Raw genomic sequence first — 26,247 nt, forward strand, 5'->3', positions numbered from 1 at the left:
AGTTAATTTGATTGTATTTCTCCGCGACCCCGAAAGGGAACAAGCGGTAGAAAATGGATGGATGATTGTATTTCTGTTTCTGTAATTTCTTTGTGATTTTAATGATTTTTTTCCTGCTGTGTGAAGCACTTTGAATTGCCTTAAGTATGAAATGTGCTCTACAAATAAACTTGCCTTGCCTATTCGAGATTCTCAAACAAGCCCAAAGTTGTTATTGGTTGGACCAAATCAACAAACGTTTATACAGAAACTTTTCTGTGCAATACACTGCTTCCACAACATGGTGCCAGTTTCATTATGGACAGCTTAACAGCTTATAGTATGTCAAACTTACTCGTCATTGTGACCTTTAAAATGGTAAACAGTAGGACTGTGCATTCCTGGCGTTCCCAGTGCCCATTTCTGGCTAAACTTCAATAACAGAAGGAAATATTTGCCTCCCAGTCGCCAATAACAGCAGCCTGTACTGAAAGAGATGCAATGAGGCATACTCCTGTTTGGCCTCTGCCTTCTGCTTTTCTATTGTCAGCGTTGACGTAACAATGACAACAGCATTCTCCCCGAAGGACACAGTTAAACACACAATCTGATGTTGATGTTTTGTTTAAATATTACCTGTTGTTACTCAATGTCTTTGTGATTTTGTGATGCTTAAGCAGATGATTAATCCATTTGGAAGTTTACTTGCCCAGATCTAATGCATGGAAAAATTGGCATTCTCTAATCATTGGCATTTTGTACTAACTTTTCGATATATGCCAACTTTCTTATTATTTATAAGTATAATACTGGCTTGACACAACAGATGGAAGACATTATTAACATTTTAGCAAATATGTAACTTCAAGCTTCTGTTATAAGATAGAGCACCAGTAGTTTTTAAATGTAATTTCTTATTATTTTTAAATTACCCCACAACCCTGTATTTGGCTTTGGTTAAGTATTGCTTCCATAAAAAAAAGGATTAAACCATGTCAACATTTAACAAATAATTGGAATATATAGGTATTCCAGAATTATAGAGTCGAACTGATTAATCACTATATTAGCAAGATAAAAAGTATTAGAAAAAACAAAAACAAAACAAAAGCAAGACCAGAGGAAGTCAAAATTAAATAATAGATAAAATGTCAGTCAGGCACATGTATCCCACCTGTCCTAGTGTCAAATTTGTCCATGTTTAAGTTCATGTATAAGTTTCCATTTGATTAATGTCCAACGTAATCTCAGCCCAGTCCTTTATATTCAGCTCAGTTCCCGTCATCATTTCTTTCACGGCAGCAAAAATACAGTCCACAGGTATCCATCAATCATCTCCATCGCTGGAGCAAAAGCACAGCAACTCGGGCATAAATCCATGACCGACTTCAAACTGTAATCCAACAGAACCAAAACACAATTAAATGCATGCGTGTATCAACACATGTGTGTAATAAACCATATATAACAGTATGCACATTTGAATTACATATATATTAAAAATTAAGCTAGTGCATGCATTTTTAAAAGGGGGACTATTATATGAAGCTTCTGAAACTCTTTTAAGATAAGATAAGATAATCCTTCAATATCCACACAAAGGGGAAAAAGTGGAGCAAACTGCAATGGTAGTTACTACAGTGGATGATAAAATGGAAAAAATATGCAACCTGTCACCAAATCTTTTAGTATAATATGAAAGTTATATTTCCTTATTTTAAAACGTTGGATGAGACAAACAAGCCTGCAGTTAATTTGGTTGGATTCTCGTCCTCAGAAAGAAAGTGTGCACCCATATGTGTAACAACAATGGTTGTATTATTTTAATGAAAGGACAATCATGTTTTTAAAAAATCCGGGCAATAGGAAAGACAAATCAATAAACTACAGCACTTAATAAATAGCACAATGAAACACTTACTAAATGTAATTAAGTAGTTAATAAATATCTATAATGAGAAATAGATGTTAATTATGGGACCTTCAACTGCTCAACTGAAAATAATTGTGCTCTCAGCCCCATTTTAGGCTAACCATAGGTGGTCTAGAACTCTAGATCTTTTAATAAGCACAATATTATTTAAAAGTAAGTAATGGCACAAACAACTGTGTTTCATATATCGTGTTGTAACAGTCTGCGATCACACTGCACCAACTTTCACTGTCTGGAAATCCTCCTTGAAATATCTGCTTTAAACACTAAATCTACATTAGAAATAAGTCTTTCTTGCAAGAACTTGCAGGGTGAAAGTCTTACAATTTGTCTCTCCACAAATAAATGTTGTACATGCCTCATCTCATGTAGAAGCTGTACGTGTTGCAGCTCAATAAATAATTCCAACATGATCCTTTAATTCATTTCTACCCAGAGCCGCATCACAACAAACAGGAGACAAAGCGGCCTTGTTCAAAGCACTTAGTCAGAAAGAAGGGGACTTGTCCTCGACTGACACAATAGATCCTTCATAACTGAAGTGCATGGATTGAAAGTGATACTGAAAGAAAAAAAAACACAATTTACAATATAACTGAACAATGCAACAGTTCTAAGGGTGCATAATCTTGTTTGAATGTTAAGCTAAATATTTGCTTTTTTAGGTTGCCACCTTGTGTAAGTACTGGGAACTACAAGAGATTTTGCACAATATGTATCGATTGAAACATATATTTATATCAGATTTGGCTTCCCCCTCTCCAAACTAATATCATCTTCTGCTTTCATTATAACACTGGTCTTTGTACCTGCCTCAGTCTAGACACTGTGATTTACACGAGCAGTCTCTTTGAAGTACTCATTCTGGTCCTTTCGAGTCTTGTTCCAAACGACACCACCAGTTTCAAATACTTTTGAGAGAAGCAGGTGACGTCAACACGTTCTTGCCTTTTATCAGTTGATAAAATGTATCAGTCCAAAAAAAAACAGTCCAAGGTCGTGTGGCACAGCCTTTCCTCTCCACTGCCTCTTAGATAAACAAGATTAAAGAAGTGAATGAAATATAAACTGTGGTAATCTGCAGGGATAAGTCAGGTATTGTTGAGTTTCTTCTGATTTCTCTCTAATGAAGCAACCTACACAACTGCAGCAAAAGGTTTGTATGGCAACTTCTTTGAACCACTTTTAATTGTGTTTAAAGCATATTAAGCAAAAACAGACCAGAGTACTAATTTGTAATGTTGCATGGTCTTTCTTAACCTTAAGAATTGCAAATACTTTAACTATTATCCAGTATATGGGTTCAGCCCTCAGTAGGAGCTCAGCAAGGACATGGAGAATGCCCTTAACAGGCATAGAAACTTGTTCATACCTCAGTCTATTTAATTTATTCACAACACAGACTAAATATGCAGTGCGTCGAGCCCGAGTGACTTGTATATTGTTTATGTAGTATACACTGCATGTGTATTTTGTTTATCGTGTGTCATATCTTGTTAATACTACTATAAATAATATAAAACGCAGATGTCTTTCCATGTTTCCTGGTTAATATCATTGCAATAAGGAGAAACAAATGGAATACAGAGATGATTTATTTTATTTACAGGACGCAATTGCTAAGATTCAGTGGTCCCCCTATTGAGTCCTGTGACTTGTCTTTCTCTTTAAAAATATATATTAAGCCTGATAAATGCTTTCCCTTTGTCCACAAAAAAGTCAAGACTCTTTACTAAAGTGACCTCTTAGTGATCTTAAATCCATGAGTCTACATGTTGTCAACATTCATTCCTGTCCAAACCAATGTATAATTATCATATGATCTTTCTTTTCATTTAACTAGATGCCTGATCTGTCCAATTTGACTGCGTACCTGGAGAACTCCCTCACTGGTGCGTTGGAGAGCTTCCTCAATGACTGGCAACAAAATGCAACAGCATCTGAAGGACACAAAGATAACGTGAGAAACATCGTCTGTTATCTGGCGGTTATGCTTGGTATGTTTGCGTTCATCATTGTGGCCATGCTGGTGAGCACCGTCAAGTCCAAGAGGCAGGAGCACTCCAACGACCCCTACCACCAGTACATCAAGGAGGGCTGGACCGCCGAGCAAAGTCACATCATCTCGAACCTCGCAGCCAAATAAAGCCATCACTCGGGGAATTGTAGCTGTAGTTGTTTTAATATGGATCAGATGCACAAGCTCAGAAAAGTAGTAGTAAACTGCACTGTATAATAAACTGCATTTATAAGTCAGAATAAACTAATGATTTACTTTCTCAACTCCGGCTAACACACTTTATGAGCTGTATTTTGCCCCCGATCTACGTCCTGTGCATGATTCAAATGATTTTCGATACACGGATACACAGACACACAGTCTCCAGGGGGGTGGATTTGACCACAGGGCATGACAGTTGTAACTGGTTTTAGTCCGGGCGGACTGGGAAAAGCACACAGCACACAGACATACGCGCCATTCCCCAAGGGTGAAAGCGAGCTCTCTGCGTAGCGTAAAACAAATGAAGTTGAATTTAAAAAATAAAACTACACTCCCGAGGTGGGTGTATTTATAGATATTTTCAAGTATTGAAAATCAGATATATCGTAATTTAAATTAAGATTGCAAAATAACAAAACTCAACATACAACATAAGCAAAAACACACGGAACACACAAAGAAAGAGTTATTTGATTTTTTTGGTTTTATGAAATCGGTTTCTGTCAAGGGGAAGAAAGCTCCCTCTGTGGCAAAAAATATGTTAATGCTAAACTATAAACTGTGTTGGAAAGCCCAAATGCTGTTCTGAACACCACTATAATAAGTCGGTGCCAAGCCTTTCCACCCTGGAGCCTCTGCAGGTGCCTTAAGACGGAGACAAGGTCATAGCAGCAAGAAATTAGTTGAAGGAATAATAGTTGTGGGAGAAACAGGTTAGAATGAGGTTAGCTCTCGCTGCTAAGTGTCTAAGGTAACAAATAGTTTCAACACATTTGTTTAAAGGCTTTTGTATAATGCCATTTGAACTTGGTGTTCAAATGCCCTTGTTTAAGCGAATACTGTGAGTGGAGCTTGTCCAGCAGAGGGCAGCAGACCGCTCTTCAAACTTGCCTTGACATTAATGCACAAAGGAAGTGCAGATGACAACAGACAAAGCAACAGCTGTTAAGTATGTTTTTTGTTACCAGAGAAACAAACGTATACATAATTACATATAGTTTATTCATCTGGACTAATGCAGCCTCTGAACGTGGTCATTTCAAGTGAACACCGATCTCCAGACTCCAGACATTATTTAGGTTCCTGTTGCCACTGCACACCTGTTGTTGCACGGTCTCACAGCAGTTACCAACCAGCTCATAACTAACCAAACTACCTCCACAGTCTGATTCACACCGTCTCGACCGCCTACACACAACAATCCTGCCGATTTCCATTCACATCCCACATCCTCATGAGATGCAAGTAACCTTTTATTGAACCCACTACCGCTGTTGTCCTGCCTTGTCGCTCTCTTGGCTCATTCTCAGTTGGATATTTATTTTTAGCTTTCAAACAACTGGTCTCCTAAAAATGGGCCTGTCCTACAAGAGGATAGATCGGGCAGCTATGTATGGTATCTGCTGCACAGTGTTGCACAGGGCTAGCTGCGCGCTTAATTGTGTCTGCTGCAAAGGGGCCAAGACATGAGGATGCTTTCAGCTTGGGATAACTTGCTTGAATAACTTAAAAACACTTTATTTTCTTACGAGCCAACATCAGAAATACTATTATATATTTTTTTTTCTACTGCGTGGACCATGGAGCTGCTGGCCGTCTGGTTGTTCTTGCTCCCGTGCCTCAGCCTTGTGCCTATAGCTACCTCTGAGAAGGGCTTGGAGCTGCCACAATATGATGGAGAAGACCGGGTTATTGATATCAACGACAAAAACTATAAGAAAGCCATGAAGAAGTACACCATGCTTTGCCTGCTTTACCATAAACCTATTCCAGACAACAAGGAGCAGCAGAAGCAACACCAGATGACTGAGTTGGTGCTGGAGGTAAGGAAAGATGCTCTTTAAAACTGTGCTTTTGATGTTTATTCAATGCTCTTTTATACCAGTAATGCAATTCTTGTAAAATGCTGTAATAATTAACCCTGAAATGGTTCTTTTAGCTTGTTTGAATAGGTGAAAAAGTCAAGGTGACCTGGTGCAGAACTCTTAAATCACGCTTTTCATCTCATAATCAAATGCACTGTGAAAAGGCACAGAGCTGGTCTCGAGTTACAACAAGGCACAGGGGTTTACCCTCTGATCTCCAGTGTAACAAGAGCCCACGGAGCCACTGTCACATGCAGCTTTACATAGTTCACATGGCACAGGTGTGACTTCTGAGCAGGTACAAGAGTAAGACAGAGTCTACAGTTGTACAACGCAGTGTAAATTCAATGTAGACATTGTGTAGAATCATTTAACACAAAAAATAATCTCTTCCTCAAAAGTCTAAACTCTGCTCCAAACTGCATGCTTTAGTATGGACAAAGTATGGCAAAATCAATTAAAAGTTGATTAATTGCACAGCCATAATATTGAGCTCTGATCTCCAATAGTTGAGCACAGAAAGAGAAAATACTACATATACTACACCGCCACTTAAGTTATATTTAGAACAATCCTGTGTGGTGTATAAGATGATGTAATGAACTGTAAGTAGCTACTGTCTTCTGACAGTTAGGTCATAATGCCAGCACGTGCAAATGTGCATGAATATATCTTGAATGGAAAGTTAAAGTAAAACAAATATTGTTTTTAAATTGATATACATGAAATTAACTTTTCCAGTCCTTGGTCCATCCGAGGCTATGACAGTGGACAGTGACAGTGAGTCAGTCACACTCATTCATTAATGATGAGATATTTAACACCTCCACATGTGTGTCAGGGTCGCCAATGGGCCTCAATCCTTTTGTCCTCTACTTTTGTCAAAATTAATCCTGCTGAAATAAAAAGTGAGAAATAACTAATGTACTTTAAATGTGTTCTTGTTGTATTTGTTGTGTAGCTTCTTGCACAAGTGATGGAGGACAAAGGTATTGGATTTGGGATGGTGAACTCTCAAAAAGACGCTAAAGTGGCTAAAAGGCTGGGTGAGCTCTCTCTGTGTTTCCCAATATAAGTGTTGATCAGAAACATATAAATCATTCTTTTCCTCGATCCTTCTCAGGTCTGGAGGAGGAGGGCAGCGTCTACATCTTTAAAGAGGACCATGTGATTGAGTTTGACGGCTTACTGTCTGCAAATACTCTGGCAGAGTTTTTATTGGATGTGCGTTTACTGTTCAATTCAGCCGTCTCTCACAATGTCTTACCTGAAATGTGACGCTGCTGTTCGTGCTCCTCTACAGCTGATGGAGGATCCTGTTGAAGTGATAGATAATGCACTGGAGCTCCGGGCCTTCGACAGGATGGAGGAGGACATCCGTCTCATCGGTCACTTCAAGAATGAGGAATCAGAACGTACGTTAGGAATGATTTGCGACGGTGTGCGGTGGATTTGTGTGTGACTGAAGTCGTGCCTCACATTACAACACAAATGCTCCTTCATCTCAGTGGCTTTGCAAATCCATTTTTACCACAGACGCAACTGTCACGGCCTGATTTGTAGTGTTGTGTTGAGCTTCATCCGATCAACCCGATTTGGGAGAAGCAGAGGTCAATGTTCAGCTATTTGTAAATCCCAAATGGACGAATGTCACATGGGCCATTTCAGAGCAAAACACAAACACGACTATTTTAAGTGCACGCGGACTAGATGTTTATTTTAAGTAGATTAAAGTGGAAAAATGACTACGTCTTCATTGCATTTTAGACTATGAAGCGTTTAAAGAGGCGGCAGAAGAGTTCCAGCCATACATCAGGTTCTTTGCCACGTTTGAGAAGTCTGTAAGTAAAGTCTGGAGTGAAATCAATAATAAATAGTCTGGATTAGGTTTTTTCTGGATTAGGTGGGTAGTACTTGAGTAACTTTTTGAAAAAAGTAGTTTTCTGACATCATCCATATTTGAGTAATATTTAGTTTGAAATTTACAATGAAGATTTTGATTACTTTTCCCTCTGTGAGTGATTCTATTCATGGGTTTCAGGCATAAGGATTCCTTATAGGGCCGTTGTCATGGCAATAGCACAATTCAAATCATTATGTACTATATTTTTTTGAATGGGGAAAGGCCCTCACAAAATCTTCAAATCAGGAATAACTTTCAGATATGGTTTGTTTTGGTCAGACTCTGCATTATTGAATGGTTGTCTGATTATTCACTTAAATCATATTTTATGTCCAGTACTCAAGTGTTAGTTTATCTACATGCTTCTTGTTACTTCTACTCTTTAAGTACACATTGTTACATGAGTCCCTGCTCCATGGGGCCCACACATGGGGCCCACACTTCATGCACGTGTGCTGCAGGTGGCCAAAGAGCTGACCCTGAGGCTGAATGAGGTGGACTTCTATGAGCCTTTCATGGAGGAGCCCGTGACCATCCCAGGAAAGCCTCTGACAGAAGAGGAGCTGGTGGACTTCATCACAGAGCACAGAAGGTGTGTAAATATATGACATTACATAAAAGAGATGATTAAATACACCAGAATATCCCGTAAAGCCGTGTGCGTGATGTTGTGCTAACAGGCCGACGCTGAGGAAGTTACGTGCAGAAGACATGTTTGAAACGTGGGTAAGTCAAACTAATTTAACTAAATTACATGTTATCGTAAGGGAAAAAAAGGATTTTGAAACGGAATGAAAGTTTACTCACTGTCACAAATACTTACATGATGACTAGGACCGTTAAACAACATAAATGTTTGCCATTTTACACATTTAAAATGGGATTCTTCTGGTCTCACGCGGAAGCTGTTGTGTCTCTATTGCCCCCTGGTGGTCAAAAGAGGCCGTTTTGTAGTTTTTCTTCAAATAAATGATAGTTGTTTTTATGACATTGCACTAACATTGCTTGGGGCTTGATATGTGCAATAATAAACATTTGAAAAGTTTACATGAATAGAAAAATACATTTAAAAATGCGTGAAGTTAAAGTTCAAATTAATTAAGTCACATAATATTTTGGTCTTTAAGGCCTCTAAATTAGTGCAATGATTTAAGGAATTTAGATAAGAGGACAAAAGGGATTGAAATACTACAAATATAGGTTCTGGTTAGAAAATCAGACGGTCTAGATTATTTTTAATACATACTTTTAAAAAAAAAATGTTTTCTTGTCACAAACAAAGGTGGTAAGAGCAGTCCCAAAATACATGGTATTCTTCACTTTGAAGCTGTACACTTGAGAATAATGACATCAGTATTTAAACTCATTTCGCTATTGTTATTCATATTGTTTTTATTACTGACACAAAGTCCTTTGTTTGAGAATGTCGTCCCTTCTCAAACAAAGGACACTAACTACTCTGTTGCGTTACTCTACAGGGTACGTTTTGGTCATATTTATCACACTCAAAACTGTATTCGGCTCATTAACTCAAACACTTGAACTAATTATTAACATCGGTCATTTAAAGATTTTTCCAATCTTTGTAGGAGGATGACATTGAGGGCATCCACATTGTTGCCTTTGCAGAGGAGGAAGATCCAGGTAAGAACATGACAGCTTTGTTTGAAAGTGGGAAAAACCTGCTCATCCATGTTTCTTCAGATGGTTTTGAGTTCCTGGAGATCCTAAAGGAAGTGGCGCGAGACAACACTCACCTGCCCGACCTTAGCATCGTGTGGATCGATCCAGACGACTTCCCTCTGGTACGTCACGTGTTTCTAAACATCTGAACAGATTTTTTTGTACATCTTTCCTTTTCTGAAACAATCACTATAGGAACACATTTCTTGTTTTCAATAAGTGCCCCAGCGGCATTAAAGGATGGAAGATGCAGAGGACAAACAGGGACAATAATGCAGTGTATCTTAACCTTAAGGAACAGCGTTAAAGCGTGAATTCAACAGGCACAGAGCAACGATAACACAGTTGATACGGACTGTTTTAGACTTTGTGTATTCACTGTGTCCTTGTCAACCGTAGCTGATTCCCTACTGGGAGAAAACCTTCAAAGTGGACCTGTTCAGACCTCAGATTGGAGTTGTCAATGTCACAGATGTAAGTACAGTGTCTATACAAGAACATGATGCACTCCTGGAGTTTACGGAGTAGAAAAACCTCTCTAAATGCGTATGTGTTCTGTGTTCAGGCCGACAGCGTGTGGATGAGCATCGACAGTGACGAGAACCTGCCCACTGCCCAAGAACTGGAGGACTGGATTGAGGACGTCCTGTCGGGGAAAGTGAACACGGAGGACGATGACGACGACGACGACGAAGATGATGATGATGAAGACGATGATGACGATGAAGATGATGATGAGGAAGATGATGACGATGATGATGAGGAAGATGACAATTAAGCTCATAGGCCAGTTTGCGAAACAGACTGGGCTGAACATGAACTGAAGCTGCAAAGTGAGACAACTGAAACCTTCAAGTTTAAGAACGTTGTTAATAAAGATGACCTTCAGATCTATTTGTCTGTCCTTTTTCCCATAAATACATGGCAATGACAGGTCAAATTTAAAGTTTTTTGTTTTTAATCAGCCAATTTAACACTGTAGAAGCTTATATTGCCCTCAATGTTGCTTTCACTTGTAAAGCTGCCTGATTGTCTTTTGTTGAATGACACATTTCTTAGATTCTTGATTTTAAATTCACAGAATACAGTCAATTTGTTATGGAATGGACCAGATTATCAAAAGGCCACTGTGGCTAAACCATATTCAGTAAGAACAGGACATTGCACCAAAATGAAATACACAAAAATAGCTTAGTACAAATATTTATTTTTTTACAAATGTGACATTAACAATATGTTGTATAAAATAACAGAGACAGTGGGATGTACGTATTAATGTTTCCCTAGTTCTTTTTTTCATCATGCATTCAGTTCCCCACGCACTCAGCAGAGGGGTATTGCATACAAACAGCTGAGGCACAAATGTAGTTCGAAAACTATTAGCACAGAGTTTTCTAGCAACAAAATGCCCAGCAACTAAAGAAAAAAAGTCCCCTATAAAGTCACCTTTCAAACTGACTGGACCGTGCCCGATGTTCAAACACAGTAGGATGCAGTAGATGGCAGCAGAGTGACAATGAGATGCTTCTATGTAGTGAGAACATGTTTTTGGCACAAACCCTTCTCTCTCTGCATTTCATTTGTAGCGCCGATAAAATTAACAGTGAAATGGACCGAATGACATGATTAATACTATTCATCGTTAGGTAGATCAAGATGTGCGTAAAAGCTGAAATCTAAAAATGACTTCAGGTTTTGCACGTTTATTAAAAACTCAGCTTCGAATCGGAATCCAGATCAATAAAAAGTGCTACACATTAGCTATTTCATGGTCATTCTTAGTTTTGGCATACAAAAGGACCTGTGTACACACCCTCTTGTATTTAACACAAGCTGTCTCTGTTGGCTGTTTTTGTGCATGGCATTCTGTGTAATGGACTCCAGCCTTTGTCTGACATTTACAAAACATTCAGATATTTACATTGGCTACCAGATATATTCACCAATACGTTTCAGACATACACAATAGAAATGATTCAAGCCATTTTCAGAAAAGAACAAAAAAACATGGATACACTATTAGATACTCAAGTATAAATACTGTACAAGTATTTGCAAAAAAAAGAAAAAAAAAGAGAGTTAAATAGAGGCATAAAGGACCTTTTTGCAGCAATGGTTTCAGTTTGCAACAAGGCTTTTGTAAAATGCCCTGGTCACCATGGTAACACTTAAAAGAGAAGACAAGCCAGAGACAGATCCCAGTGTTCGCTGTACCTATACTGTCTCCCAGACAAAGTAGAACTAACGCTGCCTGCATCCTGATTGGCTGATCCGGTCTGTGTTAATACAGCCCAGCAGGCACTCACTGGCACATGCAAAGAACAGCAGAGAGGGTCTGTAGTGCATAGGAATACCTGATCCCCAGTGCCAGGACAGGGGAACTCAAGCAACGTGCCTCCAGTGTGAGTCCATTTGTTTTGTGTCTCCAGGGACAGATACAAACACATAAAAACTTATGTGAAAAAGTACAAAAACAGTACAAAAAGTTTTTCGTAGTGAAAAATGCTTTGATTAACCTTCGGCTAAACTGAAGTTTCCGACTGGAGCAGCAGCAGAAACTTGTGGGACTTGGGGTCGACGTACTCCTCTGTGAGGCGGATGTAAGGGATGGCTTTCACAGTGATGGCTAAACTAAAGTCCAGACACTTGAGCAGGAAGTCTGTGCCCTGCTTCAGACCCGTGGTGACAGAGGCTTCACTCACTAAAGTCCACTGGTCAGCCATCCAGCGCTCAGGGCCGTACTGCAGGGTAGGCCCCGGGGCCAGGTACGCCTCAAGGAACGCCTGGACACACAGAATGCATTTATGAACAGGCAAACAGACACACACATGACAAACCAGAGCTACAATCTACAGAACATCATGCAGGATTCCTGCCTCACCTTTGGGCTCATGTTATTAATCAAGCAGAAGGAAAGGTGCTTCTGAATGCTTTCCATGCTGTGGCAGTGCTGCCTTCTGGTGGTACGGAGGTACTTCTGCAAGGCACGGGCCAGAGATGGGAACACAGCCAGAGCTGCTTCACGGACATCCATTATGTCAGAAGGAGTGGCCTGCTCATCCTCTTTCTTCATTCGGCGTACATGTGTAAAAGCCTCCTCCACAGCCACGACCAGTCTGTTAACCCAAAGTTGTAATTAGCACTCCATCTCTGCTAAGGGTCACCGTACATACGATGTAAAATTGGAATTTGATGTTAATTGATTCAATTACCTGAAGGAAGGACATTATTTGTTTGGCCCTCACCTGGCTCTGCGCTTGCGTACTCTCCTGTCGTAGTCTGCCTCCTCATAGTAAAGCTCATTATGGGCGCTGTCGTTGCGTTTGGAGGCAGCTGTGCCCATTGGCCGTGACTGATTGCCATTACCAGGCTGTGCTCCTGCCGCGTTCCCCGGAGCTGTGCCAGATGACAGGACAAAGGCAAATTGGTCATATTGGCTCAATGTGGAGAGAGGGGTCTCTTGACCCCTCCACACCATGATTAATGACTTATGTCTCAATTTGTGGAGGGGCATGGGGTAAATGAGATGTCAGATATTACTTTTGTTGGTAGACTTTAAGCCCTTTAAATGATCAATATCTGTATTCTGACTGTTACAGAAGCTTTAAGGCTCCACCTTAAGCACATTCATTCTCATAGAACAGCCAATGAAGCCATTGTGAATATAATAGTGTCTGATATATGTAGAGGATAGAGGCAAACATTATTATACCAATTATATGGTGAATACAGCCATAGCATTGTTTTTGAATGATATGGCTGTATTCATCTCCTTTATAAGGTGAGCATGGACCCCTGCAAAGAGACATGGTCATTTTCTACATATTTGTGTATTCAGCACTTGATATGCACCAATGTTGGCATTTTGGACAGAAAAAAGAACATCGTATTTAGTTATGTGCCTTTTAACTCTAAAGATCATGTTTATTTGGTAAAGACCATCAGCTCTGAATGGTTATGAATACATAGTGAAAAGGTGGGGAGTGAAGAGAAAAGGCAACAGTGCAGACGGCTCGGCAAGAGGAAGGAGAGATGTGGCAGAATGTGAGAAACGACTGCTGCTCTAATGAATTATTTAAGGATTGAAATTCCACAGGCCTCTGAGGCCTTTGCACCACACTTTGATAGTGAGGGGGGTTGGGTGAGGGAGGTACTATGAGGACATCATATCATGTAATAAAACCCTGTTAACAGCACATGTGTCTGGTGGCTCTGAGTGGACTAGTGACTGCTGTGAGCAGCATTTTAACTACAACACGGTGTGCACCATGTGTAACAGGCAACGCTCCACAGGCCAAGCTAAGATTACTAGATCTGTGGTTTATGGACACTACTCATTATGGAGGGTGGTGCTCACTTCAACCATGCAATTTGCAAAGAATTGTGTCTGCAGTTACTCTCAAAAAGGTTTGTTCTTATGACACATAAGAGCAGTTTATGAATAAATGCACAATAGATTTTAAACTGTATAGAAAAATAATCATTAAAACTTGAATATAAAATTACTTCTAAATCATGGTAGAAAAAAACAATACTGGCATGGTATTATCTGATTACAAAGACTGACCATCCACGTTGTAGACCTTTAGTCCGGCTAAGTGCTTGGCTGAACGCTGCTTGGAGGCGGTGAGGAGGGCGGGGTTATGCACAGGAAAGTCTCTGTAGTAATACTCCAAAAGGGAAAGGGCTGCTCTCTGAATGCTGTAAGAGAAAACCATATAAACTTATTCCACCATATTTGCTTCCACAATCCACACATTTGTGCCTTAAAGTGTTCCCCAAATACAGGGGAAAAGGTTAATTGTAGAAAAATTGTAGATTTAGATAGAAATTCATGCACTGCTTTTGGTAAACACCCCTAGGTTTTTCAAACTCCAAAATCTTTATACAAATTTCAAACAACCAGGATGTGAAACCATTCATAGGATTTAGATTCTAGAATATTTCCACTATTGCAACATGACCCAAGCAAAGTGAGAAAACTGAGCAATTGGGTCTGCGTTATACGGTCCCTATAGAGTCTATAGGCAATGGATGCAATGAACGAGACAGCAAGATTGATGAGTGATTCAATTATTGCCCCTGCCTTTCTTCTCAGAGGACATGAGCCTGCAATTACTTTTAATTCAGCATGGCACAGTCAAGACTCTAATGAGGAAGCAGAAGCACAAAATGGTTTGGGTTTTTTGGGTTTAGCCAAAAATAATCTACATTATTGTATACATTTATGGTGTGCAGTAGTACCTGAGTTGGCCGATGTTGTAATAGCGAGTTTCTCCGTCAGTAGAACGGATCACACACACGCTGTAGCAGGGCTGAAGGTGCCGCAGCTCCAGTAAAACCACAGCCAGATAATGGACGAACAGTTGGGAGTCCACAAGAGACACCGCAAACTGGACAATCCCATGATAGTCCTCATCCTGTGTGGAACAAATGGTCCATTAGCGTACTTGTGATACTAAACAGCTAATGCATAAGGGCATGTTCACTTAATTCATATCTTATTGCTCTAAAATTCCAAAAAACAGACAAAAATTGCGTTCTTCGTCTTACCTGAGCATCAAGAATCCGGACCCCATAGAAGAGCCAGTAGGACATCGTGAGCAGTAGAGTGAGTGTGGTGAGAAAGGCACGATACACGTCCACTCGGGGAAGGCTGGCCCTGCCCGGTCGGAGGAACAGAGCCCAGATAGCCAGCAGGAGAATGAGGAGCTTGAATGAGATGGAGAGGAAAAGGCCCTCACAGGCGGATCCACACGCCTGCAGTTGGTCAGGCCATAACAAAGCGGGCAGCAGCAGGAACACTAAAGGCGTGGCTGCGACCAGTAAGCCCACAAACAGGCCCAGAGCCACGGGCAGGTACCTCCGCACATTCTGGGTGCGGTCCTGGATCTCCTTCCCCAAACCCACCACGTCCTCCTGGGACACACTCAGCTCTGATGTCCCAGTCACAGCTGTCGTGGTCTCACCCCAATTGTCATCCTGGAACAGAAGCATTTAAACATTACAGTTAAATCCATTACATGTATATATACGTTTTGTACAATATCATTTTCCATGTTTACGGACCAAAATGTCCAGTAAACAAAAGCAAAGAACAATGCTATTTTTTTCCATCTATTTTTCCAGGAATTCAGCATTGATGTTTAAAACTTGGAGGAGGATAGCTCATTATGTCAAGCCTTCAAAGTGACGACCATAGTCCATAACCACATGCTCATGGCCCATCTCTGCATATTAGAGTCATTTTTAATTCTTGCCGGATGACAGGGTTTTTCTAACATTGAGAATAAGCTGAAGAATGAATGGCATCTGGTCCAAAGGGACATTTTTGTCTTTGTGGCTGTCACTAATACATGTCATTAGGCTTTATTGTTCCCAGAAGCTTTTAGCGCTTTCACTGGTGTGCGCTTGAATATAATTAAAAAGACCAGGAGTGAATGTTGTTTAATATCAGAACCCAAATTAGCACTTTTCAAACCTCGAACAGAAAAACATTATTTGTGGTGAAATCTTAAGATCTAATTAGTGACCTACATTTACATCTATTCCATTAGTGTTCACACCCAATGGATTTAGCTGTAGTGAAAGAGGCAGTAGCTAGTGGAGGAGGGGCTGGGGGGAAAAAGACTGATAGGTGGCGATATGACATTGAGCTGTCTGGTTTACATAGCCCTCTGTCTAGTTCCCTCCTGCAGGTAAAACATGTGGATCATTGTGTTTTCCTTTACAAATACAGAAAGATCTAAAACGTCTAGGAAAATTCTAGGAAGATTCTATGAAGTAACGGCAGTCTCCACTTCTGTAATCGAGCCTTTCCACTGGGAATATAAAATTATATCTTGGAACATGTGCGAAGGGAGAAATTGTATAGTCAGCTAAATGTATTTCAGTGCTTCAGGCCCCAATGCATGCACAAAGACTAAAACATACAAATTATGATCTAGTTCCTCACCAAAGCTGCATTTTTCACACAAGAATGCTTCTTTGATCACAATAAAATAAAAAATACATATGTATGTCTTAAAGGAGACACATTATGTAACCTTAATTAGCTTTTAAACATGTTATATTGGTTTTCCCACATCATCAGCTTTGTCAAAATTGAATTTAGGTGATTCATGTATGTTTGAGTAATCCCTATTGTCCTCTGTTTGAGGTGGCATTCCCCGTTTTCACCTAAATTAGTGATAATTAAGAGTAAGTGTAGAGTTGGACCAGCTGGTAACTACATCTGTGGACTGTCCCTGATATTGAAGACACTTTGATTATCCACTATAATGAAGCTGAGGCGAAAAACACAAATAGTGTAGCAGACTGGGGCTGCAGCTTGCTTGGAAGTTGGCACTGTTCTTATTGGCAACGGATTACTGGAAAATGGCTGGGCACTTTTTCCATCACTAAACATCAATAAATAGCACACTTACGGCTGCCAACTACAAAACATAATGCTAAGTGGAATTAACAACCTTGATGCGTGTCAGACTGTTGTTGCTTTTCCCCCCAGAAAAAAGTCTGAAATTATCACAATTTGGGGGATTTTTGCATGAAAGCAGTGAATACATCATCTATGAAACAAACAAGTCTTTGGCGGTGCAAACATCTAAAGGAAACTGAAGCTACTGCCTTCTGGCACAAAGATGAACAAAGCACATGGCCGCTCACAGTGACAGAACTGGCGCTCTTCCTCTGACTCACGCTCACACTGGGACACAGGGCTGTCACCCAACACTCCCGCCTTATGTCATCGGCATGCGTGTAAACATGGAGGATTATTCATATCAGCTTTCCTCAAAGTGCAGTTTGTTAAGCTAATCTCAGTTTGTGAAAATGTATCCGTGACGTTGGCGTTAGAGTCGCTCCCAAAAGTCCCAGCTGGTTTGATTTGGAAATATCAGTGGCGGTGGTAAATGTCGGCTCTTCAGTTGGACACTGTTTGAAATGATTTGACTGGGGGAGGGGGCATGATATTACAATAGTGGATTAACTTACACTGGCCACAATGGACACTATGAGCTGACAATCTCATGACAGTGTGGAATGTGGTGGCCATGCCAAAAGGGAATGCCAGGAAGAGGAACAAAAAGGGACTGAAGAAATGATTGAAAGACCCATTTCAATATATTTGATTATGTATATTTTTCTATACTATATTTAAGTGTCCTTTCCAAAAGGTTTGACGCAGCTTCACATTCACTGTACATAATGTGCTCTATATAAATCCTGCGTCCTTACAGTGGCTCAGGCGGTCAGTGAGCAGTCAGCAGTGAAAGTGACTCAATAAAGATCATTATTAAGTCTTGTGATTATTCAGAGTATGTAATTACTCCAGAAATACACAACCACAGCCCACATTCTTGTAATAAGTGTCTTTGTACCTGAGCGTCCTCTCCAGGCTCAGCAGCTGGAGCCGGGTCTCCAGGCAAGGGCTCTCCGTTGTGGACAGGAGACTCTTGGGACGGAGTGTCAGGAGGGTTGATGACCACAGAGCGCTCTGAGCGACTGCTGTCTTTACTGCTACTGGCCTTGTGTCGTTCACGACTTCGATCTCTATAAAAAAATTAAATACATTTAACATGGAGTTCAATCTAAATGATCAAAGGGATTTGAAGCACAAGCAGCTTTTTCATACAAGACTTTATCTCATATTGTAAACGTGTTTTTGTATGTTCTGACTGAGCTTGAGTCAAACCTAATGGAACCTGGATAGAAACTAAAGGTGTATATATATTGTATATTTGCACAGATAAGGTATACGGGCTAGACAGCAGGAGATTTTCTCATTTGCAGTGAATCACTGTAATGGGTTTGAGCCTGTGGACTGTGACGTCGTCTCTGTTTCCTGTCTTCATAACTATACATTCTGGCCTCTTGTTTGATGTGTTTTTTTTATACAACAAAGGTCTGTATTATTTTTTTGCAGAAAATATATTTATACATGAGATTGAAAGTCTGAAGTTTGATTGATCAAAGCCAGGACCAGGACGGTGTAATACTCACGTGTGTCGGTTGGACCTGCCAGAGCGGCTGGAGTAGCCCGAGTGAGTGGACTCAGTGTCCATGGCTCAGTGTCTGATTGGCCAGTGTAGAGGAGTGGGGAGCAGAGGGGCGGATAAAGGTGGGGTTCGCTCCAACACTCAGGGAGAGGGATGGGTTGCTATAGAGACAGACTTGAAGAAGCAACAGCAACTAAGATGATCCACCACGGAAGCTTATTTGGGACACACATTGACCTGAAACGGCACAGACAAGGGAAGTGAGAACAATTCTAGTAAAAAACACACATTTAGCACCAGTTTTCATTTACATATATATATTTACATATATTTACACCTAGCAGGGTTATTAGTCATAATGCCTACTGAGTCCAGCAGCCCACCACAGCATCTATCATCAACGTCAGGCTCTTTTGATGCTTTGCCCTGGAACAGACACATCCCTGGTTCTAATGCATGCGGCCTAATGTATGTGTCTAAGTGCTTCCCCATGCATGACCGTCCATTCAGACCTTAATCTACTGTGTGTCTGTGTCCCAGCTGTTGCCCTGACAACCACCTGCCTGTCCACGGCCACGGGTGAGTCTCACTTAACTAACTGGGATAATCCTTCCCATATTATTTACAACAGTATAATGTATGTCACAAAATGTGTATTTAACATACACTTTGTAGGAAAGCTTAAGGAATATGCTCAGAAAGTTGAACATATGACTGTGTATGTAGCTTTTAAAATGTTCCCTAGCCACAAATTTTCTTTAGAGTTATTTGGTTAATAGAGGCAAGTTATCATTATCAGGTTTAACATATATTGTATTATTGAAAACATAATTTAGAAACAAAAATGACAGAATATTGAAATTTAGACAAAATGATAATTAGACTAAAGGTAATGAGTTTTATGGCAGAAGACAGTCATCTTTCATCTCCAGCCTATCACTGCAGCGTCCACCGTTACTGTGGTAACAGATGAGGCAGGAGGCCACATCAAGCAGCAATAATCAATCACCCCGCTGAGGGTAAATGTGTGTTATATGCCTTTTTTTATAGGAAAGAGGGGCTAAGAGCGCACGGAGAGCAAACAATACCTTTGGACTAAAATGGTTAAATTAAAAAGCTGTTTGAATAAAAGCTGTTAACCCCCTGAGTGCTGATCTCTGGACGCGTGGCGACAGTATGTGGGTTACAATCAGACACTGAAGATGCACTGATCCACAAGATGAGCATGAAGGGCCATACAGAACCAGGCCATGTGGAAAATCTGCACCACAGGGTAAAAAAACTATCAATTACAATCCCGCGGATAGTTATGAATAAAGGATGCGGGGTAAGAGCCTGCGTCAGGAATGGGCCGTTTCCTCCTTTAGTCAGAAAGATTCAGCTGCCCCCCTTTGACGGGACAGAGAGAGGTCGGCCTGTACTGTACGAGCGAGGCTGCGTCACTCGGAAGCATTCTGGTCGACTGCACCTCGAAGGGAGTCACGAGAGCAGAAAGTGACACTAATGTAAAACAAACTCTGATTAGTGTGTTTGTTTAGCGCATTCAGCCGGACGCACAGTGGGAGCTGTGGCACAGACTCGGGGGCAAAGGCCACATGGAAGAGTGTTTCCTGTGGGGAAGGAAAACATCCTCTACATGTTTCTAAGGATGCACTTGTGAAATGTATTGTTATTACAGTATTTCAGCAAACTGATTGCACATGAGTGTATCGTGTTTGTAACAAGAGCATTAAATCAAAGAGAGACAAACTGTAGACTGGTAGACTGACCCAGATTTGATGGTTGAGCAAGGATCTTGAGTTAGTTGTATCATGATGTCTTAGACTCATAGTTCAGATTGAGGGCCTGTTATATCCACAAATGACAACACATTTCTAATACTAAAGCTAGTATTAGTTCTGTTTTGGTGACACATAAGGCATTACACTTTTTTTCCATATAGATAGACCCAGAAGAGATAATAAATATAAGATAAAAGGCCAATGGAACTCTGACTCGCTCTCTACCTAAATACTATTGATAATTGTGATGTTGAACTACAGGGCTGTCGCAATAGTGAACAGATCTTGCATATTTGTCCAACACTGAGCAGCTCGAGCCTGCAGAGGTGAAAAAGGCAGCCTCACGGCCTTGTGTCGAGCACATGGCGAGGCCTGGTCTATGACATCTGCAACCTCGCCACAGCAGCTCTGTCTTCCTCTGCCCGGACACGCCATCCATGTACCATGTGATAATCTGCCTGTTACAACAACTAGCACTTGTTCCTGCATACATTTGTCCTGCGAACACCGCCGCGTACAATGCACAGAATTGTGAAAGGCAAACCAGTTTTAAAATACCAAATTAATTAAAAGGAGCAGAGAGAGTAAGACAATCCCGTAAGCCTATAGTAAAACCTCTGTTAATACGAAGAGTGAGAGTCTTTGTGCTGGGGATATTTATAGTGATAGCCATCTCCAATCCCTCCCTGGACTACAGATAACCCAGAGGAACAGCTGCTGATTAACATATTATTGTATACTGCCCGCTCACATCACACAAACTGTCGGCCTGCAAACATTCCACATACAATGCCCTACATTTTCTTCATTTTAAAGACCTTTGCAACTAATTTGGACATTTTAAGCTTGAATTCTTCCATCACCATTAGTTGTAAATGGCACTTGACGCCACAATGTTAAACTTGAATACCACATTTTACACGTAGGTAATTATTTAAAAATATTTGACCTTTAGGAGACGGTTGAGGGTCTTTGTCATGCCCCCCTCCATGCCCTCTCGCTCACACGCCTGCACTTTAACACAAGAGGCAGTAAAAGGAGAAAGTTAAGACCTGACACACAGCTCAGGAATGCAAACTTACACCGTCTCGTTCGCTCAACTGAACTAAAAAAGAGTGGACTACACGTGGTGAGGTATTGCAAGTGATTAAATCGGTCACGTGCAAACTACTAAGGCAAAAAACACAAATAAATGCCCTTCTGTATTCAATGAATGATGTTATTAATAGTTTGATCGATACGGTCGAGCTCTAACTCTTTATTTTGACAATCTGACAGAAGAATTCATTCAGTGAGCATAATTTATTTGAGATTCAGTCAATAATTTACATTTGTGTTTAATTGGGAATCTCAACAATTGCAAAACACAAAGCCTCTGCAGCTTTCTTGCTTTTATTTATCGATAATCTAGACAATTCAGGCCACAATATAATCATAAGAACCAAAAAATAATAATTGTGACAATTTTAGAAGCAAAATTAAGTTGTTTTTTTTTGCAAAATTTGGCAAAAAAAATGATGTAAAAGTAAAGAACGTTTCTAACTGTTATTGTCACATTTAACTGTATTTTGTCTTTTAGAAAGTTACATTTCGTAAAGCCAGTCACAAACTTGAGGCAGAGCATGTAAAACCACAGAAATGAAAATAAAAGGAAATATTTCACCGTTGTTGCCTCAATCTCATCAATCGTGAGTTAATCGTTAAATCGTGATGTTTTTTCTCACAATACTCGTAACACTAAAATGTCATATCGTGACATACCAAGCAGCAATGTGTACATATATATTATCATTTATTTTGCACATCAATACACACATTTCTTTTTTCAAGAGCTCTGCCAAAATACACTACACAAATAATAAAACACACTTGAATGCCTAAAATATCAATGATTTCTACTGCATAGATCTGCCCTTATAGCCTTCCCTGCCAAGACCCATCAGCGCTCTTAAATAATCCAGTAGTCCACAGTGACCCTTTGAGACTGAGGGCTTTTCCATTCATTCACATAACGCCCATCCATCCAGCTGTGTGCACTGTATCCTCCAGGCAGCTGGTGATGATGGCGATACCCAACCGAGAGGGAAAAGGGCAGATTAAGCCTCTCTTTTTAAAGCAACTGGCTCCGCAAACCCGACAGTAGAAAACACTATCCCTGGCGCAGTGGTCTCGGTTACAACGGATCGACTTTCATCCTGAAGCAATGCGATCACTGTTTTACTATGATCAGGCACCGTTGTATTTAAATTCAACATTTAAGTGCCTGATTCTAGGCTACTCTCTAAACGTAAACATGCAGATAATAACCCAAAAGAAAAATCAAGCAATATAGCTACACGTATGGACTCAAAGAACAGCCTATTTGCTCAATGGCACCAATGAACTTCATCATTAATTCTTGTGGGGTGTTGTGCCTCAGGAAGCCTCACGCTAAATTGATAAAAGAAAATAACAGAAAATGAGTCCACCTTACCGTATTTCTGCTTCACATGTGTGCCCCCATGCTTTTATCCTGTCCCGGTGCAGGGGGAGGGTGTGTGTCGCCAAACGCTGCGCTTTTTTTCCGCTGTGAAGGGCGTCTCTTCTCCGGCAGCAGACGAGAGGCAGCTCCTTCAGACGAGCCGGGCCATTGTGGCGAAAAGCACAGGCAGCGGCGGAGTGACAGCACTGACCGCTAGAGGTCGCTGTTTATGGCATGCGCGAAGAAAACGGGACATTTTGCCAATTTATCTATCTTTTTTCTATTTATTTATCTATCCATCCAGTTAGTTAGTTATTTTTTTCGCGTTAAAATATATTATTATTATTATTATTATTATTATTATTATTATCATTATTATTATTATTATTATTATTTTTTTACTACTATTAATCTAAATACAAAAAACAAAACAAAAACATTTATAGGGCATTTGGACTGGAATATTAATCTCGTAAGCCTATTCGCCTACAAAATAATTTAGAACACCAACAGACCACGAGTTCTAATGTAAGTTTTTTGGCCAGTGAAATAAATCAATAAACAACTAAATACACGCACACGCACGCACGCACGCACACACACACGCACACTCACTCTCACACACACGCGCGCACACACACACACACACACACACACACACACACACACACACACACATGGATTCAGATAGATGTTGAGCATACAGCATCTTTTATACCGGAAGTGCAGCGCAGAGTGCACAAAGGCCTGTCCTCCTGCTGCAGGAATGGACATGGACAATACCAAATGCCCCTGGAGCCACATTACGCCACAGAGGCACACACAAAGAGAACGGAGAGTGACTAATGGAGAGAAGTGAAGAGACTCCACATCCTGAGCTCATAAAACACACAACCGCTGGCCATGAGTAAATGTAAGGCAGCCAGAAGCCCCAGCTGCAACACAATGGACCATAGACCTGTGTTTTAGGGTTGCTTTTAATGCTGGCTATAATGTAATGAATACACTTACAATATATTAACAATAATTTTAAATAAACAAGATAAATAGGGGAGAGAGGGGACATGTTGTGTCTTTTGAGAAGAGGTATTTCATTGTTTTAAAACATGGGCCTATCATCACATGATGTGCTCCAATAATGGATTACTTCATATTAAGCTGCAAAATTGTATAAATCTTGAGTCTTGAGTTTACAAAAGCTACTGATTTGATTGATGGCCAAGGTGTATATCAGCATTAAAACAACATCCAAGACCCACCATTTATGTCCGATGTGATGAGACAACTGACCTCAGGCTCCCTGAGACAACTAGCACCGATTTTTTTTTTTTTCAGCTCAAACTTCCCGTTTTTGGAAGTTTGAGCTCTAGTAATTGATTATTAGATATTTTTTTTTTAGGCCTAACCTACAGGCTTTTGCAACAAAAACAACAAAGAAAATTACACAGACCTATATATATATATATATATATATATATATATATATATATATATATATATATATATATATATATATATATATATATATATATATATATATATATATATATCCTCTATATATATATATATATATATATATATATATATATATATATATATATATAGAGGATATAGAGGATGTTCAGTTTAATGTTTGATAACAACGTCAAGCCACAACAGCCCCTGCTGTGGCAATGCGACAACCAACCCAGGTTTACCCAACCTAAACCCTAGAAGAGGGCATATGCCAGAAACAGAATGCATTGCTTAAAAAAACACAGTTCAACGTGACATTTTTAAAGTCCATGCGTTTGAATAAGTTGTCCATCTATGCGTCCAAAAGTCAGGTCCAGCAGGTGGCTGAGGTAGGAGATGTAACGAATGGCCAGTCTGAGAATTTCTATCTTGGAGAGTTTCTTATCCGGAGGCAGGACGGGGAGCAGCTTTCTGAGCTCAGCAAAGACCACGTTGAAAGCCTCCACACGGACACGCTCTCTGGTCGCGTGCTCACAGAGGTATTTTGGGGTGGCGCGCCTCCTCCGCCTCCGGTCCTCCCTGGTCTGACTGGGCATGCGTCCTTCCAGGGCCATAAGTGAGGCTGTCTCAGTCCACAACAAGGTCTCGTCCGAAGTCAGCATCATCTGGTGGTCTACAGACGTAAACAGGTGAATCTTTTTAATTTCAGTTTTAGGTCATGCACGACAGACAATAATTCATAAACACGTAAAGATTTGGCCTTCAATATGGGACGTGGTCCCCCGTACGGTGAATATAAGGGTGCGCTGGTGCTGGCCTCTAGTGGTGGACAAATACCTTTTACTTAATGGCGCTGTCCGACGTGCTGAACGTAACACATATGTTACACGATAATATACATATAAAAAACACTACCGTGGAGTTACACAATAGGAAAATATGTTACAATTTCTCATTATGCTTTTAAGTTTAGTAAAATATTCCAGAAAAGCCTGTGGGCTTTAATAACCTATCAAAGCGATAGATTGATTAATTTTCTCCCGCTTGTTCTCCTTAAGGATCGCGACTGACTATCCTAGTTACTTTGGCCAAACAAAAGTTAGACATTTATCACACACAGTGAAAAGTTAAAATACGAACAAACAAGCATACAAACAAACAAACAAACAAACAAACTTGCCTTCCCGTAAGATTTAGGTGAGTTGAGAAAATCTCATAAGAAAAGACAAATTCGTGTTCACAATATGAAAGTTGTCCCTCCACTTGAAGCTGTAGCCTACTTTCCCCACTCGGTCTTGAAGAATCACAGTTAGTTTGAAGGTATAATATTCCCGTACACTTCAGTCTGTGTGTCCTGAGTCTGGTCCTTTCACGCGGCCCCGCCCACACAGCTGTGCGTAAACGCCCCGTCTTTGTGTGACATCCAAAGCCATATGAGGACGTCCGTGCACTACTTTATTCTTTTAAAACACTTCAGGTTTGTTTGATATACAGACTAAATGAAAACTATACAACAACTATAACAACTTTATTTTATTGCTGCCTGATATCACACGTGATCTCTGTTTCAAAGCAATAAAGACATTGTGTTTTTGTGGAGGTAATATAATTCTAAACTTCCTTTAAGATCCATGCCTTTGGGAAGGACACTTTTCACAACTAATTTGAATCTGTGCACAACACAGAAAACTGATGAACATGAATTATGAACTAGACTACAGCGCATGGCAGTTAACTCATTTGGGGTTCATTTGGGCTGATATTTGATAGCTATATAGCAACCATTTTGACCTCAGATCTTTTTTGAGGTGCAGCTGTCAAATGTATCTATCTACCCAGAACCTACATGAAAATCTAAATCTACCCTAATTAAATAAGATATTTCCCATATAAATGGATTTTCATGTGCTGCATACTTCATGTCCTCCCCCATTATTCAGCTCAGTCTGAACACCATCTGTCTAAAGGCC

General features: G+C 40.2%; 4 protein-coding genes across 5 annotated transcripts; 2 read left to right on the forward strand and 2 right to left on the reverse strand.

Annotated features, from left to right (window-relative positions):
• The first annotated feature begins 3,755 nt into the window (after positions 1 to 3,755).
• LOC140359165 (potassium voltage-gated channel subfamily E member 2-like) lies at positions 3,756 to 4,068 on the forward strand. The gene has a single exon (XM_072444027.1). It carries the CDS (start codon positions 3,756 to 3,758, stop codon positions 4,056 to 4,058), a length of 303 nt encoding a protein of 100 aa, XP_072300128.1. The 3' UTR covers positions 4,059 to 4,068.
• A 1,450-nt stretch (positions 4,069 to 5,518) lies between these two features.
• casq2 (calsequestrin 2) lies at positions 5,519 to 10,441 on the forward strand. Its single transcript, XM_072444539.1, has 11 exons — positions 5,519 to 5,956; positions 6,960 to 7,044; positions 7,122 to 7,222; positions 7,302 to 7,413; positions 7,766 to 7,839; positions 8,363 to 8,493; positions 8,582 to 8,627; positions 9,491 to 9,545; positions 9,606 to 9,706; positions 9,984 to 10,058; positions 10,150 to 10,441. Exons 1-11 carry the CDS (start codon positions 5,714 to 5,716, stop codon positions 10,360 to 10,362), a joined length of 1,236 nt encoding a protein of 411 aa, XP_072300640.1. The 5' UTR covers positions 5,519 to 5,713; the 3' UTR covers positions 10,363 to 10,441.
• A 330-nt stretch (positions 10,442 to 10,771) lies between these two features.
• LOC140359566 (vang-like protein 1) lies at positions 10,772 to 23,002 on the reverse strand. Of its 2 annotated transcripts, XM_072444547.1 has the most exons (10): positions 22,835 to 23,002; positions 21,311 to 21,375; positions 18,585 to 18,817; positions 17,963 to 18,134; positions 15,138 to 15,566; positions 14,829 to 15,004; positions 14,152 to 14,285; positions 12,830 to 12,980; positions 12,466 to 12,700; positions 10,772 to 12,367 (listed from the first exon to the last, which is right to left on the reverse strand). In XM_072444547.1, the coding sequence occupies exons 3-10, from the start codon at positions 18,644 to 18,646 to the stop codon at positions 12,107 to 12,109; spliced, it is 1,620 nt and encodes a 539-aa protein (XP_072300648.1). In that variant the 5' UTR covers positions 18,647 to 18,817; positions 21,311 to 21,375; positions 22,835 to 23,002; the 3' UTR covers positions 10,772 to 12,106. The 2 variants fall into 2 exon arrangements, with proteins under 2 accessions (XP_072300648.1, XP_072300647.1); XM_072444546.1 differs by lacking the exon at positions 21,311 to 21,375.
• Positions 23,003 to 24,597: 1,595 nt separating this feature from the next.
• On the reverse strand, positions 24,598 to 24,978 carry LOC140360077 (helix-loop-helix protein 15-like). The gene has a single exon (XM_072445393.1). The coding sequence runs from the start codon at positions 24,940 to 24,942 to the stop codon at positions 24,598 to 24,600; it is 345 nt and encodes a 114-aa protein (XP_072301494.1). The 5' UTR covers positions 24,943 to 24,978.
• Positions 24,979 to 26,247: the final 1,269 nt, after the last annotated feature.

Source organism: Eucyclogobius newberryi, unplaced genomic scaffold, assembly GCF_026437365.1.
Source record: "Eucyclogobius newberryi isolate DKJ021-1_F unplaced genomic scaffold, fEucNew1.0.hap1 SCAF_14, whole genome shotgun sequence".
Classification (NCBI taxonomy): domain Eukaryota; kingdom Metazoa; phylum Chordata; class Actinopteri; order Gobiiformes; family Gobiidae; genus Eucyclogobius; species Eucyclogobius newberryi.

Bases quoted from the DNA above. Each gene is read 5' to 3' on its own strand.
- LOC140359165 (XM_072444027.1), top strand. From the start codon at position 3,756: ATGCCTGATCTGTCCAATTTGACTGCGTACCTGGAGAACTCCCTCACT.
- casq2 (XM_072444539.1), top strand. From the start codon at position 5,714: ATGGAGCTGCTGGCCGTCTGGTTGTTCTTGCTCCCGTGCCTCAGCCTT. The intron at 7,414-7,765 runs GTACGTTAGGAA...ATTGCATTTTAG, and splicing joins CAAGAATGAGGAATCAGAAC to ACTATGAAGCGTTTAAAGAG. The intron at 8,628-9,490 runs GTAAGTCAAACT...CAATCTTTGTAG, and splicing joins AAGACATGTTTGAAACGTGG to GAGGATGACATTGAGGGCAT.
- LOC140359566 (XM_072444546.1), bottom strand. From the start codon at position 18,646: ATGGACACTGAGTCCACTCACTCGGGCTACTCCAGCCGCTCTGGCAGG. The intron at 18,135-18,584 runs GTGAGTATTACA...ATTTTTTTATAG, and splicing joins GGCAGGTCCAACCGACACAC to AGATCGAAGTCGTGAACGAC. The intron at 15,005-15,137 runs GTAAGACGAAGA...TGTTCCACACAG, and splicing joins TCCGGATTCTTGATGCTCAG to GATGAGGACTATCATGGGAT.
- LOC140360077 (XM_072445393.1), bottom strand. From the start codon at position 24,942: ATGATGCTGACTTCGGACGAGACCTTGTTGTGGACTGAGACAGCCTCA.